Source organism: Cydia strobilella, chromosome 1 (genome assembly GCF_947568885.1).
Source record: "Cydia strobilella chromosome 1, ilCydStro3.1, whole genome shotgun sequence".
NCBI lineage: Eukaryota > Metazoa > Arthropoda > Insecta > Lepidoptera > Tortricidae > Cydia > Cydia strobilella.
Genome location: NC_086041.1, coordinates 2,136,937 through 2,157,384, shown reverse-complemented (window position 1 = coordinate 2,157,384; position 20,448 = coordinate 2,136,937). Strand labels below are relative to the sequence as shown.

Below are 20,448 nucleotides of genomic sequence, written 5' to 3'. Positions count from 1 at the left end.
AATCTAAGATGGCAAGGATGTAAAGAAAACCAAACCATAACAAGATGTTTCGGATATCCTGTAAAGTTTCTGCAGTAAATCGTTATAGGAAAAAAGTAAATTTCATTTCAATAACATTAAAGTTAAACAATTTTTCCAATAAACTGAAATATATATATGTCATATACTAAAGAAAAGATGACCAAGCCCTTCAGTGGATTAGGCCACAATCGAACCGGTGTCCTCAGCTTATGTGGCTTACGTCTTTACAATTGACCACCTAGCGTCCCAAATTCTTGACTATATGCATCTTTGAAAGGCTAGGCGCTTTTGACCAACTACATAACACATTAATTTGAACATTTACGTAGATAGTTATAGACAATTTGGCCACAAGACTTACCAGTATTAGTCTTGCTATTGCAGTAATCAGTGAGGAACTTCTCGAGCGTGAAGCGCGGTAGGTGTAGGTTCTTGACGACTTGCACTGGGTCACCTTCCTTCCATAGGAACACCAGGTCATCTGTTGTCCAGCCATCTGGAATGTGAAAATTTATTATCTTTATAAGAGTGGCTATGAGTAATATTGCTGTAAGTGTTCCTTCTTAGTGCGAAGCGAGTCTCCAATCAAATAAGTAATAGAGAACTGCAAGAGTAATATCCAGGAAAAGATTGATTCTGTTTAAACCAATTGGGTTTGAACAAATAATAAATAGGGGAATATTTTCGATAAGCGATCAATTTATTCGTGAAATCATTTTAAGAAATAAAAGAAAGATATTTACAAATAACTAACGGTATTTTATTTAGAAATATCAGGAATTTTTTTTATAACTCAGTATACTTAACTGCTGAGAGTGCTGGGTAATAAACTCGTAAATCAAACGATGCATTTGGCACTGGCACCATATGGCATCACGACATTCAATCAACGTCGACAATGTCGTAAAAGTTTTATTTTAAAATACGGCCGGTAATGACAAATAATCCTTCATAAATCAGTTTACTGCGAATTAATTTCTGAATGTATCAACTATATGGTATCAATGTTATAATGTTTGCGATGAGTGAGATTTATAGACAGAAGGTTCTGAGGTTTCGGGTAATAAGCATGTTCTATAATACTTTGTTATATAGCTAGTTTAATTTAAAAGATTAAATTTATACGGTTATATGTTTATAATTTTAACCTCACTTATAACTGTTTGTTTATTAGATTGTTAATGTCAAATCTAGAAAGCAATATTCAAATGAATTCCCTATCTTGAGATTGAAAAATGGGATCATTAAATCATGGCTTGATAAACACAATGTACTCACAACTGGCCATTCTGAGTGAGCACGTCTGCTTGTCCAGCGGATACAACTTCAGGTTCATGGGGCACGACAGCGTCAGCGAGATTCGGATGCTGTACAGCACGTTCCCGTTGGGGAAGATCCGGATGTAGACATTAGGCATGATGATGTTGTGGAAGTGACCCTCTTTCTCGTTTGAGAAGAAGAGATCCGGCATCCACACGCGGTTGGCCTCCGTAAGGGTTAGATATTTGAGCCGGCCTGTGGGAAACTCCGTTAGATTATTCAGATAAACTTGTGATAAGATGAGATAGCATTGCGAAAACACTATTTACACAGCGTCAAATACTTTGTAGCAACCAATGTTGTCAAATAGTTCGGTACACCATGTGTTTAGTATGGTGTACCGAACTATTTGGCCACTTTGACTGCTATAGAGTATTTGACTATGAGTGTACAATACAAATATTCTTTACTGTACAACAAAACAAAATAAAATGACATAGAGCTAAACCAAAGAAAGATCCGGAGAAGGAACCGCTTAATGTCTCAAGATAGTTTAAATTCGATCAAAGAAAGATCGTAAAATACATTCAACAAGCATAACCATGAAAAGCAAAAAAAATACATATCGAGATCATACACAACTTTTGGAAATAAAATCCATCCATAATAAACACCAAGCTGGAAAAAATGCATTACGTACCGCCCAAGTTGTTGAATTTCAACCGTTCGTCTAACCATTGTTCTCTGAACGTCAGCTGAACGGAGTATTCCTAAAACATTACAAACAGATATAGCAGTTGCTCTTTGTAAAATAAACAACAACATACCCTCAAGGCGAATAGCAAATGGACTTTAAAACGCTCCTTGAAGATATCTCGTTTTGTCTAAATCTATGTTGACCTACTTCTTAAGTCATTCTTCTATTATCTCTCAGCTTTATTGTGCAAATGTCTAGAAGCTTTTATATTTTTGATTCTTTTTTAATTGTTGTTTATGCAGAAAGCTATTACATACCAAATGTATGTCTACTAGTGTACACTTTTCGCAAAGCTTTCACTGCAATGTTATTTGTGCCAATAATATGCCTACTAAAACGTGTTGCCAATGGACAATAAGCTAAGTTATCTATGAATTCATATGTGCAACTATTATGCGCGTTTCTCAATAATTTTAAATATTTACAATTAAATTTAGACACTTAAATTGTGTTATAAGAACAACGCACCTAATAGCCAATGTACAATTTAGTGCGAGGCGCGTATTGACACAAATGTTACATAAACACATATTTTCAGACACTAGAATGGGAGGAGGGATGCCGGAGGTTCTCTCAACAATTTAGTCTGACGTCAAGGACACGTCCCTCACGTCAGGAGCAAGTCAAATGAATTAGTTTTACAACGAAACGAAGCTTGCAAAATCAACCGCTACGACATGCTCTACCAGAAACTTGACTCACTTTTCCGTCTCGATTTGAGAAAGAAAAGTTGGTCAAAAAGCGTAAACAAATGGAGGTAGATGATTATGCTTTCATAGGAAGGAGGAGGCATGACGATGCTATCGTAGACATTGATGAATTTGGGATCATGAATGTATTAGTCATTTTTGGCGCGCTGCCAGCGAGGCATTTACGTTCGCCTTTTCCTTCGTCTTATCTAAGGCTGGTCGAGGGCATTATACTGTCAATACACACACAAACACATGCTCATACCGTGCATTACGACGCGGTTACCGTGCATTAGCGGTGACCACCAGGCTACAGTGGATGTCGGACACGGTTGTACCTGGCGCGCCATTATGCGGGGTGTGCTCCTTCATTCTGATTTTGCAGCATAAATTAATCCCATATCGGTTATATAAGCTAGAAAAGAGGGTTAAGACCTGACAAAATCGAATCAAGGATCACGAAAAAAGAATCGAATCGTTGAAATAATTACTAGTTTCGAATCTTAGCCAACGTTTAATTGATGAGGAAGGCAGTTCTAGTGCTATTAGCTCTACTGTTGGTCACAAAGTAATTGTATTACGAGTGCGTTGTGTTGTTTGTAAGTGCCACTCCGGATCAATTAAAGCCGCCGTGCTTGCTCTTAAACCAAACACACGGTTTTATCGCATCCCTTTCGCACATTGAGGGTATAGTTTGTGTAAAAAAGACGGATCACCTCGCGTGCTAAGGTGTAAGAGTTACCCTGTAGCACACTAAAAGATCAGTGGTTTTTTGAAAAGCATCTATCCTTTTTTTGTAAGTCTGTTAGGTTGATATTGATCCAGTGACTACGGCAAGTTCTATTAGCGATCGGAGGCTAGAATAAACATTTTCTTGCGCAGACGCTGGAAGTATTGAGCAGGCAAGAGAGTGTTTAGTGCGCTCACTTGTATAAGTCGCTGGAATAATCTAAATCGACCTCGCTAAGGAGAAATGCTTGTAGTGTGCTAGTGGGCGGTAGTGCGACGAAGCGAAGCGCACCTACTCACCGTCTCGAGCACTCGTCAATGGAATGCTTGTCAATCATGTTACCTGCATGCAGGTTATCTGCCAGCTTAACTAGAGCTATGATACGTCTAGCGGTCGTTGGGGGGGCGGGTCACATAGCGTCGGACGGTCGACACAAGCTGCCGAGTGCGGGCGCGGCGTACATCCCGATTTTTACACAACACAAATTCACATGAACAAGACAATAGTAACAACGGCACGTACATATTATACGACCAAAATAGTTTTTATATCCTTTTCAAATGCATGACAACAGAAAGGTGTTAAATAAAGCATGATACGAAATCAATATAAGGGAAATAAAAGCATGAGATGGAAGGTGCGGGCCGCCTTGCTCCCCAAGCTGTGTTGATTCGAGGGTCACTCCCGGCGGAGGTCTCGCCTGCGGGTAAGTGCTGATTGCTGATCGAGTACTACGCCGCCCAAAGAGGGCGCGTGCGAGCAAGTGCCGTCTTCCGACTGGATGAACTACATACTTTACTCCCTCTGCCCTCGGTGCGGTCCGGATTGGTCCTGCCAACCGGTAAGTGCGAACCTTAACTTACAAAATTCAAATTTAATTATAAAAAATTAGCTCTCAGTGCTCACTACCTGTGCCAATTGTCCATCAGTTTGTGTTATTACAAAATTTTGAATTCATGTGTCTTTTTCCTAAGTGACTTGGAAATAAATAAAAATCAATCTAATAAAAAACATAATCAAACTAAAATAGTTAAAACGAAGTTTGTATTGAAAGCCGATGGTAAAAGAATTTGAGTAATGTTTTGAAGATAACTTGAGATAAACAAAAGGGTGAACGGCACCGCACCGTGAAATCAAAACAAAATGTTGGTTATTTCAGAGTTCACATAGAAAAGGGTCTGTTAGGTGAGTCGGTAGAAAATTCGCCACTCCATCCTTCGCTTACAACTTTCTCAGACTTTTATTTAATTTAATAGAAAACTGTAAGCGACATTGACAAAGTGGTCTCTTAAAGAGACTCTCTTTCCAAACTACGACACGTATGTACAGGTTACAGACGGGGATCTTCAACACGACTTACGAAAGTTCGGGGGCTGAATCGCAGGGAAATCGTTAGCAGGTTCAATCAACGCTTCTTTGTTAAATACGGACAGTATGATAGTTTCAAACCAATAAGACAGTGCAAAACTCAAAACATCCATGAAAACATAAGTAACCAAAAGAAAGTAAATAAATGAACAAAACACAATCACATATCCAAACACGGTAGCTTGATAATGTTCAGCAAAGTGCAATTGCCAAATATCCAAAGAACATTACAGTTTTATTATAAACAAAGTTACATTATCGTCACCCATCCCTATCGTGATACAATACCGTTATTGTACACCTATTTAGTTTGTAAGCAGTGTGATCAATATTTTTTTTCTACAGTTCGGAGGTTTAGTCATAGATGACGAGTTTTCGTCGACTTTGTTTAATAATAAAAGTGTCAGTATTAGAATTGTTTGGTTATGTGCAGTCACTCACCATTTTATAATCATCTATTTTGCTGATAGATCGGAGATACAGGTTGACTCGCACTAACGTGGGAGCCTCGCCTTTAGTGACAAAAAATATCAAACTTAGAGTTTATAAGGATTGTGTCAGCCTAGCCCTAGCCATGATGCGACATGTAATATGCCCCTAGGCGCTTACGCTACCAGTCAAGGAAAAATAGATTTTGAGGGGTAATGAGTTAATGTCAGATGCTAAAAAATTTGGGTGCAATCTTACCAGGTGGTTTCAGTCAAAGTTATGTATAATGCTTCGATTTTTTAGGAGAAAATATTAATATAGTACAAAAATTTTATAAGTAGGTTTACTTCAAAACCAACTGCTACATTACACCTTCATAAAATGGACCCAACGTATTCTTCTAACTTCGAACATATTCAGTCCATTTCATCGAGCTAAATGCCTCTTGATATGAAACCATAAGGACAACCAGCCAATCTAAAATAAACAAAAAAAATCTATGTTCTAGAAGACAAAATCCCTTCCAATGCTCTCAAGGGTGAAAAGCGGACCGGTCGTTCGACCGAGACCGAGGAGCCAAACATAGAAACAGTTAACGCGTGTCAAAAAACGATTTTGGTCGTTAACACCAAACGGGATTCATTAGAAGAATAAAAATAATAAATATAAAAATGAACATTACACATAACGCGGGTAAGCCTCTCCTCAAGCGGAGAGAGTTGCCCATTCATTTGACTTGTAACCTGGCGACCCGGTAATCCAATGTATGTACTTAGGCTAAATACGAGTACGAGTGTGTCCGCTTGGGAGACTTACCATCGTGACGTCATCGATCTTTGATATACTTCTGACAAATATATTCACGCTCACAACCGCAGGCCCATCTAAGTACCAAGCAAAATATATCGGTTGATAAATAATTATCAGACTAATGGAGCTAGCCCTAAATATAACGATAATGATTGTATGTGCCCTGCGTGATGTCGCTCTGAAAATAACATGTTAGCAACGACTCACCTGGACCCGCGCGTGCGGGAGAACTGATGGGAAATAAACATCGAAATGGAACTCAATCTGTGAATTTAAACAAAACAGGACGTGGACGGATGGACACCGGGATTAAAGAAGCCATCTGACGGACTTTGCTTGTTTCTAGGAATTTGTGTTAGTGTAATAAATAGAGCAGAAATTTAATCTTAAAATTGAAAAGAAAATGTCATCTAGCTGAGCACTGTCGGAGGCATATTTACACAAGTTTAGCTGTGCGCGGGCTTCAAATTGAAAAATGTAGGGCTGTCTGTAGCAAATTTACAACATTATGAAAAGCTTTTAAGGGATTACAAAGCTGTACACGCTAACCGAATCAATTCGCTATAATCCTACTAATTCTGAGGGTACAATAAGCCATTAGGTAAAATATCAGGCAATGAGGAAGCGCTTGATTGAAAGTTACGTTTTCATCAAACACATTTCTGTTCCGGCTCCATTTCAGTTAACAAATACGTATGTTTCATTGGCTGTTTCGTGTTATGTATACGAAGCCTCGTGTCAAGAAAACTCCTCCACGAAATCCGGATATGAACTAGATTGACATGAAACGGAAATTACTGTTCCCGTACCGTGCGAGTACGAATAACACGGCTCAGGCTGGATTAACCGACATTTTCCACGACTAAGGGCAGAACCTCTGAATATTAATATCAACCCATGACATGACAGGGACCTACATATGAGTCCAACTTGATAAAAGTCGCATGTTTACAACCTGACATCGATTTTTTAATAGCACTGCATTTTTTATCGTTTTGAAGCAGATAGTGTTTGGACATGGACATTTAATTGCAACAATCATTTTCAAACGTTTGCATAAAAAGAAATAAAGTATTTGTAATAATAGACTATGAGAAAATGAATATTATGATATCCTATTAGATTATTATGTACAGACGATGCACAATAAGTAAATATTAGTAAACCTTGAGGTAGATTCTAATAACAATTTGTTATGCTTTTGAACTGGTTTTGATAAGACCTCGATGATCGTCTTGGTGACTGACGTGCATCTCACGCAAGACTTTCACTTCATTTCGCAATCAGCGTGAGCGATCTTCAAGCTCGTATCAAAACCAGCTCAAACCCATAACAACTTGTTACACCTGAATCGGGTTCCTTGTTTATCGGGTTCCGAATAGCGTGTGGCATCGTTGGTACAATAATTTGGCTCACTTAAATAAAAATGTTTAAACGGATTACATAAAACGCATTATTTAATTTTGCGCTCGAGTAATTTAAATAAGTATTTTACAGCGTCTGATTGTCGGATTTGATGAAAAAATAACTAGTTTTTCCTTTATAGGCCGAATCATGGACCTAAAATGAACAATGAAGCGTATGTTTATAAAAAAAGGTTATTTAAATGACACGTAAACACCATACAACCCTTTTCTTACAAAAGCCTTTTCCGTTTATAACAAATAAAATTTGACTTCAAATAAAACCCCGGTTAGAAATGTGCAAACAACTGTGCAAAGAAAAACGCCATTCGACTCGAACGAAAAATAAAACAAGCGATTGTTATCCGTTAAAATATTTCTATTTTTTTTAACCGAGACGCCGCGATCTAATGAAAATACAATTTTGCTCTTTGGTGTTTCAGGCTCGCCCGCACTCGAGCGGTTCGTAGCAACATAAAATATACAAAATACCTATTTATCTCTAATTACAGGTACACAAGAGTTCTCACAGGCTGACTAAATGTGAAAACTAATGTTAATATCTGTAAAAAACATCACGTAGGCAGACGCTCAAGATGTTAAAAGCTAGGATAGGTGAAACGCTCATCTTGAAAGTCCGTGTTACCTAGCACACAAAAATAGATGAAAAACACAGAAAATCGTAACCCGTACTACTTAAACTCAGTTGTGTTTGTCGCCGAGCGGCAATCACAACCGGCGGCACGTCGCGAGAAATGCTTGAGTGGTTCAACCGCCCACCTAACTATCCCAATATTGACGAAAAACATAACTTATAACCTGTATTGAAATCTACGTACTTAGATCTAATTTAAAAAGATATTGAATAGTGTTTACATCTCGTCCGATAGAAAATTAACTAACGAATTTTAGTTTTTTTTTTTTGCGATTGAATAGCATGACCGGTTAGTCCTTTCGTCAATATTTATTGAACAGTCCTTATCGAGTTGAATCACCCTGACATTCGCCCGGAGTGGTGCGTAATCTAAGGCACGAAAAACTCGAAAAATTTCCAAAAAAATATCACCTAAACATTAAATTTTCCTTACAAATCCTTTCCGAATGTATCACGTTTCGGTGATAATTTATCGAGTTATCGTGAAGCGCTACCGACTACGAACAACGATTATGTCGTCTTACTAACCATCTTTATGTCGCTTATGGTAGTAATTGTTCGTACGAAGATATTTATGTTAACGACAGCGGGTCCATCTGGCGATAAACATAGTACAACAGCAAAATGTATTTTTAGAATGCTCCATTGCTAGTACCTAGGACGGCTTTAGCCCATTGTGTTAGGATGGGGAGAGTTCGCCAGAAATATGCGTATAGCAGTATCCATAGCGTGCGACCCTCTCGCCACCCTAGATCGATCCGTCAGGTACTAAACATTGTCATTGCCAAACTCTGAGATCCAACAGTTGCACTTTTACTATCAGACGAAAGATTCTGTAAATTTAACGCTAAACTCCAATAGCTAAACTAAGCTATATTGCAGGACTCTTTTTTTCGACATATAATTGATTGGCAATGGATATATGCAGTAGCAAGTACGTTAGCAAAATTGCGTCTTAGTATCATCTATTCAGCATAGTAAGAAAATAGTCGAGATTCCAATTGCCAAGAATTGCAAAGCATACAAACCGTTTACAGGGAACCAAACCATAACATAACTAATAATGTCTCATCATAAATTCTGTAGTAAAAGGCTAGATTAATTGATACGCACCAAACGCGTGCATTATGAAGACGTCGACGTGACAAATGGTCCCAGACTGGCGTAAATAGTAAACTGCCACCTAAATCAATTTACATCAACCCATTTGTTATTAAACGGGTGAACTGAATTTAATCGGCAATTTATTAACCGCTGTTCCATTTATATACTAAAGGGGCCCACTGACTATCAGTCCGCTGGACGATATCGGCCTGTCAGTTGTTCGGAACTGTCAAATTTTTGTTCTAACTGACAGGCCGATATCGTCCGGCGGACTGATAGTCAGTGGGCCCCTTTAAAAATAACTTAGTCATTTGCTGACTCCACAATATAAACGATTCAGCAGACTGTCTTATGTTTTTTTTCTGCCAGGTTCATGTTCTGGTCAGTATGTTCATCGGTTATCAAACATTGTCTAAACAATCACCATTTTCCATTCAAAACATTAAGAGGAAAGGAGACGGTCGCTTCTCCATACGTAGTCCCTATTCCTCTCTGGATATTGACATTATGGTAAATATTTTTACATAATTTGATGTATATTGACCATAGCCCCTACGTTTGACTTTTTTCGATTTTTTGATTATTGTAAAAATTAGAAGCAAAAAAACAGATTTCATACAATTTTTTAAATGCTCCTAACACTTATAATAATTAAAAATTCTAAAAAAATCTAACGCAGGGCATAGCTGTGTTTGATATACAACAAATTGTGTTAAAATATTTTCAATAATGTTAATATCCAGAGGAAAATGAGACGAAAATTTATGAAAAGGCGTTTCGCGCGGGTCCTCCACTTTCGTCTTCACTGCTGCTTGTAGTAAAAAAGTTCTCACCTACAAATCTTTTCAATTTATCCTGTCATTCTTTATTTAAGTGTTCTTCCTCTAACACACTTATATTAATCTAAGAATAACCAGACGCCATGACTGTCGGTTCTGTCTAAAGAGCTCTTGGGAAAGGAATGCTTTTGTCGGTACATGACGAGGCTGAAAATAAGTACTAAGTTATAAAAGTGTTTCAGCCGTGAAAAGTTTCTTACAATCTTTTTTGCGATATTATTAAAGTGACAAATTGTCTAGTATTGTACTTCTTCTTTTATAGCGTACGGATTCTTTTTTATTTCGTATCTAAAGAGTATTAAATTGTCGTGAACTGGTTGAATTTTTGTACTATAATAGTCGTTTAACTTAGTATTACTTTATTTATTTGGCTAATTTGATATTAACAAGGTCGTTTAGGTCGTGCGTGTGATTAAGATCTTAAAGGTCCTCCCCGGCAAGCTCGGTTCTCCATACAAAAGTAGTTCCGCTCTCATTTTAAAACGAGTAGCTAGATTGCTCTGAAACTTTGTACTTACAATAGGATAAGGTATATCTATGTCTATAATTAGTTTATGTAGCTTCAGATACCATAGTTAAAAAAATACAGCGTTTTAGCGAATTTAAGTTTTTTATGCAAAATTTGTTTTTGCTCTATTTCGTTTGTTTTATAAACTGGAGCTATATAAACTAATTTCAGACGTAGATATACCTCATGTTATAGTATGTGCAAAGTTTCATTACAATCCAACACGTAGTTTTAAAATGAGAGCGGAACTACGTTTGTATGGGAAGGTGCAATTCGGTCGGGCTTTCCGGGAACTCTTAACGAACATATTTCAATAAAAGTAATGACTGTTCCCTGTATCCAGGTCAGTAACGTCACGAATATTGTAAAACACAAAAGCCTAAGACTTCGGATTAAAAGAAAATTCTAATACGCGATTTATTAATTTCACATTCAAAAGTCGAGTAAGCAACAAACATAAGCTTAGAATACATTTAAAAGTGGAAAAATTATTGCCTTGGGTGAGACTTGAACTCACGGCCTCTGGATCGATACTCCAGCGCTCTGCCAACTGAGCCACCAAGACCTCATCCATAGTTAGCAAATCTTCCCACTATATGGGTCTAGGGGACCCTAGCGACATCTACCGTAAGTGTTACACTTCTTAAACGGCCACCGGAGTTCCAAGTCATATTAAAAATTCACCAGTTAAGATCCTAAACTAATTTTTAACAAGCAGAAACGTCTGCGAACCAAGCTTAAGCTTAGAATTCAACTCTCACCCAAGGCAGTAATCTTTCCACTTTTAAATTTATTCTAAGCTACAAAAAATCAAGTACCTATTTAAAGTCTATTACTTTCCCATTTAAGTTAACTACAGTATCAAAAGGGCCACGTGAAAGTGAAAGCCGCACCTTATAAAAAATGAACGAGGAAGGCATTTTTTTCACCGCGTTCCTTCACGTAGGTACTTAAGGTAATGCCTTCCCGCGGCAGCTTCCTGTCGCTTCCACTAAAAGGTTATTGCGGAAGACACCTCTCAGCTTTGATTCTTGTGCCGATATGTTACGGAAGGTATTATGTACAATAATACGTGTGAGTAACGGAACGTTCTCCCGCTCTGTGACATAGACTACGCCGACTGTCATTGTAATTTAACTGTAAAAATACGTGTATTGAATAAAAGCTAATTAATTAATTTAGGCTTTTATTTTAATATATACGTATATTTAGAAAACTGTATTCATCAGCAGTGTTATGTTATAAGATTATTAAGGCCATTTCATCCGTTTGCCGCTATCACTATCACATTTCGCAAGAAAGAACGGGAAAGACCATGCGCGCCAAGTGTAAATTTTGATCCAATTTTGTCGATTTTTATTTATTTTAAAAACGTTGCCTTACAATATCGAAATTCGAAAGCGGTAAAATTACTATTTAAGTTAAGATTGTTTTTTCTTCTTTTTTTGTTTATAGTTTCACATAATAAATAACCGAGTAAATTTGGATTAAAAGTCCTAGTTACTTACTTTGGGAATTAATTGTATCGAGCGAAGTGTGTACCGGAAGCTTTTAAATTAAAGATAATATAATCAAGAACTAAGTACATACATATATTTTTTCCACTTCTACGAATATCAACGTCTCTTAGAAAAATGTTATCATATAAGGAGATGTTTTGCCTTCTGGCTCTGGGAACCGCCTTAATTAATTATATTGTAACTATTTATTTATTTATTATTTATTGCACAATAGAAAAACTTATCGTACAAAAGGTGGACTTAATGCCAAAAGCATTCTCTACCAGTCAACCTTAAGGCAAAGCAGAGATTGTGGGCGGACTACTACTAACAAAACTATGACCCGGAATAAAGGCAAACTTTTTAATCCTCATCGATTCATGTTTAGATAACTATAATCGATGTAATTATACAATAAAAATTAAGGCATTAGTTTCACTTTCATGCCCGTAAATAATTGTAGATTTTAAGCCATGTACTTTAGTACCAAACGTAATAACTGTAGTAAACAATTTATAGGAAAATATTGCTGTAATCTATTTTAGTTATCGTAAAATATGCCTAAATTACTCCTACGACATTGAACCCGTACAAACAGTGACTAGCAACAGTAAATAGTTATTATTCCTATATTGCTGTAATCTATTTTAGTTATCGTAAAATATGCCTAAATTACTCCTACGACATTGAACCCGTACAAACAGTGACTAGCAACAGTAGTTATTATTCCAGATGTTGGGTTATAGCAAATGTCTATAAATACACCTCTATAAGTTTCAAGGTAATTGAAGGGAATAAATATTTATTAGTACTCAATATCAGCCTGTTTAAAGCCCTTTTAGTTCAGATTTTTGCTACCACCAATACAATTTCAACTGAACTTGGAATACTTATTTAAAGACTGTTAAAATGATAGAAAGATCTGTATTTAAACAGTTGTTAATTATAGTTTATAGTCGAGTGCAAAAAACGGGTACAATTTTCGAAATGACACCCGGTTGAATTAAGAACCATAGCCAAAATCACAATCGTTTATAGTCAAAGTTTGACTGTCAAACTCCAATCTATGTATAAATTAAAATGTCTCGTACTCATTTACATACCTACATATACTATTATAGTTTAAGTTACGATTTGCGTTTTTAATAAACGATTATACAGGCCCTCTTCATTCGTGCGTGAATCACGGCGTGATGCCTTTGCACGTAAATGTGGAGCTGGTCCCTCCTTTTTGGTAGGTACTTTTTTATCCCGTGTCAACGAAAGCAGAAAAACTATCACCGATCTTTTCATTGATTCACGATTCGCGTTCGTCCATTATTCCCCCGTGTGTCGCGCACGGTTGGAGCGGGCTTCTAGTTCGTTATCTTGTAAATAAAGAAGACACCTACCAGTCCCGTTGATGCCGGAGGGCCGGATACGCGCGTCGTACCGCCCCGGCCCGAGGATCTGGTCCAGGATCTGTTTCTCCTTCTCCCTGAAGTTTATCTTCGCGTTCAGGCATCTGTGGGACAGTGTGGATTTTAACTCTTTTAGGAGAGGAACTTATGAAACTAATAACAGGTAATAATAGGTATAGGGATAGGTAGGGGTGTAATAATAGGTTGGGTATGGTGTAAGTGTTCCGCCATCTGTTAATGTGTTTGTCGTTTTATATATTATTTTTGTAATAGTCTCAAAATATAGGAAACAAATTAGTTGCACTGATTTATGATCTATTAGTCTCATTGTTTTGGACACAGAACCAAAAAAAAGGGAAATCTTCAGGAGCTTATTAATTTAAATATTTTTTTAACTTAATTTTAAAGATAACCATAAAGTTCTAAGAGGAGCCTCCGCATGCTACGAGTATTCTTCTATGTTGTTACATATTTTTATCTCAAATTTTTTATCTCGTACAGATTTCGTTGTATGCCTTTACAAAAAACACGTTCAATCTTGAAATATCAGTAACAAATAGAAATAGCTCTGTTTGAAATGCTCGCCGATCGTGGGCGCCGTGACGACAGATAAATGACTACAAACGTAACTATTTTACTCCTCATTCAATGATCTCGTCTTCAGGTCTTAACTAGATGAGATATTTGTGAGGGAATATCATGGAAAAATTAAGCCCGCACTTTGTTGTCTGGTATGAAATATGTTGATAATAATTCGACTGCATTATTTTTGTTCGTTCATTCAGAAGTTCGTCGTAGAACCGATTTGGAATATTATTTTTTAATAATAAGCATATATCTTTCTCCTCAAATGTTACATGTGTTAACGTAAAAACGTGTTTTCACTTGTTAAAACTAGTTTTCCGTTTTCTCGGTGACTACTACTTTAAACTGTGATTTTTCAGTCGAAAGTAGTTTTCGCAATGCGCCTGTGACAACTAGTTTTCACTAATTGTTCAAAAAAATATTTCAGTGAAAACTAGTTTCTACTAGACGATGCACGTAACACAAAAAGTTTTTCTGAATTAAGATTATAAAATGCTTAAAGTAAGATTGATGCATGTAATGTATACCGAATAATAGTTATTTGTTATACAAGGGTGCAAAGTTGTATTTTACCCGCGAGTGTGGAATTCTATCTCGCTTCGCTCGTGGTTCAACTATAGAATCCTTTCGCTTGCTCGTGTTTCAACACACGAGAAGTAAAATACAACTTTGCACCCGTGTGTAACACAAAACTTTTCCCATCACTATAGCGAGGAAATTGCAACATCCACAGGCGTTAGATCATCTTCATCACTGGAATCACTTATTTTTGTACGATATTATAACAGAAAACACTGGAAATTCTGATTTTTACGTGAGTCGGTGAGAAGTGTGTTTAAGTAAAAATTTTGTTGACAATCATTCTGTTCTGATGTATGAAATGTCAACGATGCGTTTTGAAATTGCATCGACTCAACTTGTGCGTTCAGAATTATATTTAACAACTATAAAAATCTAACGTTTCTTATGGAATTTTAAGGTTTATGACTTAAAATTATTAAATAAAGCTAAATCTGGTATTTTTATTAGATTCTCAAACCATTTATTTAATGATAATTAATATCGAACGAACCATTATTATGAGCGTTTTACGTTTTGTTATCTGTCAAGCTACTTAAACACGCTCCATTCAAGGTCAAATTACTTTCCCCACTAGTGGATAAAATGCGTTTTTCCCCGCTTGTTTTAAAGGATAAAAGACGGCTTTCCGAGCTAGTGAGGGGAAAAGTTAAATCCGTCATAATTATAGGCTGGATCAATGAGCTTTTCCCATCAAAATTGTAATTATGTTACGAGCGAACAACAAAACGATGAAACAATAAATCTTGTGTAATATAGTTGGAAATGTTTTGGCATGCTGTCTACTTAGTTCGGCCATTGAAACGCGGTACGAGTGTTTACTATGCGGACAGAAATAACGAACTAGTTATTACAGTTGTTAGGACCGTAACAGTTTTTCTAGAAACCAGTCGTATTTTATGTGAATATTTATCAACATGTTATATTAAGTTGATCAAAAATTGTTTTATTACATCTTTATTGTACCGCATTCAAGAAATGAATAAATGATTGATTGATTGATTGATTCAGCGTGTAGACGCAGACTCACGCACACATATGCAACAGATATTATACAGGTTGAAATTTTAATCACCGTTCAAACTGCGTAGTGACTTTATAGGTCATACCGAGCAACTTTTATTATGGGACCAATGCCGAAATCGCGAAATTTTTTTTGGCTGTCCCATAGAAATCAGCGGCATCACATGAGCCGGAATGTAGGTATGAAAACAGACAATTTTTTTTTCGCGATTTCGGCATTGGTCCCATAATAAAAGTAACCTATAAAGTCACTACGTAGAGTATGAACGGTGGTTTAAATGATATGCTTTGCTTTCGGATAGTCAGGCTAACTCTGTACCGTGTTCGAGAGTACCTCTGTACACTCTGTGCAAGTGTTATTTTAAACGTCATAATTTTATAGCTTGACTATGGATGGTATAGAAAGGATGCCAATCTCTTATGGCAGAATTGTTGCAAAAGTGACCGCTTTCAGCTTTAAATAATAGTTCCTAATCTCTCCGGTGGCGCTAGTTATTAGGCTCTGGGACATGAGTATAACATGAACCAACAAATAACCCGACCAAATTACGTAGGTTGTTTTTGGTAGTATTTCGGTGTATGGTGGCGCCGCCTAATTACTGTTTTTTGATGGACACTTTTCATACATAGAGATTTGGCTCCTTTATATAGTCTCCATGAGCTTGACGTTTATGATAACACTTTCACACTGTATTACCAAATAGTGCTGAGTTAGCTTAGCTTGACTCACAAACTACTCAGAAGATTTGGCCTGACTACGCGCTTTACATTTATGAATATTCTCTTATTTACTAACAATACTTTTCACTTTCCTGTTTTTTCGTAACAATTAGTGTATGTAAGTATAAGTAAAACTTGAAAGGGTAGCTAGGTATCTAGCTATCGATATCAAAGTCGCATCAACGACCTAGTCATGTCATTAAGTGGTGATTGGTTCTATTGCATTAAATTCGTAATGTTTATACAAATCTTGTTGAGTCATAAAACTAACCACAGATACACATATCTTAATCATAAAGGGCCCTCCACACTCATGCGCGAATCACGGCGCGAAGCCGCGAACGCGAGTGTGGAGCCTTGTTCGCTAATCAGCGAACTAGGCTCCACACTTGCGTTCGCGGCTTCGCGCCGCGATTCGCGCATGAGTGTGGAGGGCCCTTTACCTTTCAACCGACACCACATTATTACGTCCACTAGATATAACCAGTATAAATTCAAAGATAACACAATATATCCGGCGTTTAGTGGTCGGATTCCGTCGCGTCCTCGCTCGACAGTGTCTCTAGTTTTACGTTAAACCCATGCTCCCGAAATTTGTGATAATTTTCCAATTTTCCAGACAATCCTCAACGACATTCTTTACATTTTATGACATTGAGAGAGTATTCCAATGTTGACAGTGTATGATCAGTACCACGTAACGTTGGGAGGCCATTGCTTCGCTTTAAAGATTGTGCAAAGAGGGACATGATTGCCTTCCATATCGACCACCGAGACTGGGAGAGGCTCGCAGAACAGCGGACGGAATGGCGCAAACATGTTGTGGAAGGTCGCAAGTTTTGCGATGAGACCTGGTTCGCCGCACTCGCTGACAAGAGGAAAAATACGACGACAACGCGTCTCAGTACCGTTTTCAGCAAATCTCTCTTGTCAGGCCTGTGGTAGACCATGTCGGTCTCGCATCGGTCTGTTTAGCCACCAAAAACGGTGTCTATCCGGTGTTACATCATAAATCGTCTGCAATAGATGCAAAGGCCAATGATGATGATGATGATGATGATCAGTACCAATAAATAAACCTATCTATCTATTTGTGATATGATTTATTTGACTGCATGTCTAAGACGTTATACTATTTTTTTTATTAAAATACGTACACGTAGATTTTTCAAATAAACTTTACAAATAGTGTATATTTAAATAATATTTGTTTAATTTTTAGGACCCAAAGGGTAAAAACGGAACCCTATTACTGAGACTCCATTAAACATCAAACATTTATTCAGCAAATAGGCCACAGGGGCACTTTTACATGTAAATTTTTACAAGCAAATAAAATTAACCAAAAAATTACAAACAACAATTACAAATATGGAATCAATGAAATATTAGATACTTTGTTAGAGATGTATCCAGTCTCTAAATGTCGAATTATCCGTCCATCTGTCTATCACCAGGCTGTATCTCATGAACCGTGATAGCTAGACAGTTGAAAATTTCACAGTATTAGATTTGGGACAAATCTATAAAAGACAACTTTCGTTATTACGAGTAACTTTATCTTCTTAAATTATAGTTCATAAATTTATTTCATAGAATATGGTATATACAATTATGGTGTCGTTGTTTTTTTGGTCACATTACCTATCAAATCCACAAGCGATGAAACTTGGGAAAACTTCCTCCTTTTCAAATGTTATAAAAAATGGCTTTCAGTAACTAATTGTATAGTAACTACAAATACCACCAACTATTGTTCACCTCGTTCGGGACGGAAACACCACCGCAAGGAAACCCGATTGTTAAATAAAAGTTAAATGAAGGACGATTGTACCCCGAATTAACCCTAATAGTCGATGGTATCGCACCCATTACTGATGTTTGATGTTTGTAATGAAAATATAGATATCGGTGAATTTCTCACGGGTTTATGAAATCAGGACGATTCTATTCGCGATCTCCTTTGGGACGAAACGGAATTTGCAGCCTAACTAAACTAAAGAATGACTTACGGCTACAACGGTCTGCGCCCAGACCGGGGTTGGCCGGGACGTCCGACAGTTTTCTTTAGAAGCGAAATAAATAAAAAAAATGAAAAATATTTGAATGCAGTTTTGTTTCTTTTTTAAAATAGAATAATGTTTCCTTTAAGTAAAATGAGCTAACTTAAGGTTTTAAGGCACTTTCCCTCCAGGACTCGTTATTTTTTTCCTTTCCATAAGGGAGTTGTAGGTATATTGAAGCTACGTCCAAGTTATCTGCTGTACCGTTGGTGGTTTGAGGAACGGTAACACGCAAACACGTAGAAAAAAATGATTTTGGTCTTGACGACTGAAATTGTATTATATTAAAGTGCTAATACATAATTTTATCTGAGTGTAGTGTACTTGACTCCATCGAGCGTCTAGTGGTGCAGGGTATATAGAGCAAACGGAGTAAGACCGCGTAAAAGGCCACCTATGCGATGGACTGACCAAATCAAATCTGCCATGGAAGGGCCCCTGAACGCATTTGCCAGAATGACCTCCAACCGCGGAAAATGGCGAGAAATCGTACGGCAAGCAACATCTGTGCCTGATGTCAGCAGTTGACCACGACACTCTGCAAAGAGTAAAATGACAAAGAAGAAGAAGTAGTGTACTTACTCTGCAAATTGTGTAAAGCACAGGAGCAGCAGGCAGAAGAAGGCGGCGCATGATGGCCGCGACACGTCCATCCTCCGTCTGGAACAAGCAAACCGCACTATGACTCAAATACTAAGGGTTAACGAAAAATAATATGAGTAACGCTACTGGCGCGGACGCGTGCGACGGATTTTACGTAGGTACAATGCCACCCGCGTGCGTGCGCCCGCTCCGTGCACCCGTGCCAGCTAGCCGGACGAACACAGACACGGGCCAATTCGAACAATGATCTAGATATCCACTAGATATGAAACAGAAATTTAAGAAAGTCATGTCAAATTTGACATTTCCGCGATTCCGAATGTCCGCTTGAACGATCTCTTTAAGATTTGCTTAAGATATTACTTATAGACATCCAATGGATATCTAATGGATATCCCAAAACGTCACAATAATTGTAGCGTGAAATGACAATTGGTTTCTCGAATCGAACTGCAAAAGATAACTAGTTGAGAACTAAACTATAACGTATCTATTAGATCTCGTATTGTTCTCGTATCTAGTAATTATCACGTTGTTCGAATTGACCGGTCTGACTCTACATGTTTAGGATTTAGGATTCTGAATTAATTAAGATGTGTGAAGCGATTGGAGTCCCCTGATATGAAGGACCATGCACGAGTATAAGAAAGTAAAGAGCTAATTTCAATAAAAATCCGCCTTTTTATAGTTACACAAATAAATTAAGAAAATAAAACGGGGCTTTAATTGCAGCGATTTTTTCAAGACTATTGTGTTGGGGTTTTTTAAAGTAACCTGTACAGGTAAAACTTCGAAATATAACTATAGTGCGTACACATAATGTATAAAAGTTTCCTTAAGTATGTCTCGTAAAAAGTTGTTTAGGCTAATTCCACGTGTTTTTTCTCTCGTAGACAACACGTCGTTGGCGCCGGTCCAAAAACCAAATTCAGAAACACAATTTTATTACCAATAACATACCAATTCATAACACATATCAATGTTTCGCGCCAACAAAACACGCACAACCGAACAAACTGATTTGAACTCAATACAATCGAACAAATAGATTTGTTACCATAGAACCTTTTCACGTAAGTGTCATTATCAAATCAATGTTAATGCCAATACGTAGTAAATTTGAAAACGCTTTCACAGTGAGCGAGTAATCAAGTTATCCGATAGTATCGCGCCGCTACAAGTACATGCGGCCCACACCAATTTTGGTGTCTAGCCATAGTGGTTGCCGCGCACCGCTACGGAACGGACGCCTGCACGCGCTTGCGCCACCTAGCGGTCATATCTGTCGTAATAGACGCGTTTTGTTAGAGAGTGAACCTTCTGTACCTAGTACTATTATTTATTCTGTGACCGAGTGTCGATGCCCGCTGCACTTTATTTATAATGTAGCGACGCGAGCTTCG

General features: G+C 37.4%; 1 protein-coding gene across 10 annotated transcripts in view; it reads right to left on the bottom strand.

Annotated features, from left to right (window-relative positions):
- The window catches only part of LOC134749997 (glutamate-gated chloride channel), a 43,332-nt gene that overhangs the window by 8,670 nt on the left and 14,214 nt on the right, over positions 1–20,448 (bottom strand). For 4 of the 10 annotated variants that reach the window (XM_063685168.1, XM_063685091.1, XM_063685531.1 and 1 more), the window contains exons 2-7: positions 19,025–19,102; positions 13,464–13,576; positions 5,267–5,337; positions 1,982–2,051; positions 1,300–1,536; positions 383–517 (exon numbers count right to left, since the gene is read on the bottom strand). In XM_063685168.1, the coding sequence (XP_063541238.1) occupies positions 383–517; positions 1,300–1,536; positions 1,982–2,051; positions 5,267–5,337; positions 13,464–13,576; positions 19,025–19,095 (697 nt within the window). In that variant the 5' untranslated portion in view covers positions 19,096–19,102. Of the gene's footprint in view, positions 1–382; positions 518–1,299; positions 1,537–1,981; positions 2,052–5,266; positions 5,338–6,070; positions 6,139–8,650; positions 8,719–13,463; positions 13,577–19,024; positions 19,103–20,448 lie in introns of all 10 variants that reach the window. The other 6 variants (XM_063685470.1, XM_063685316.1, XM_063685747.1 and 3 more) reach the window with 2 other exon arrangements.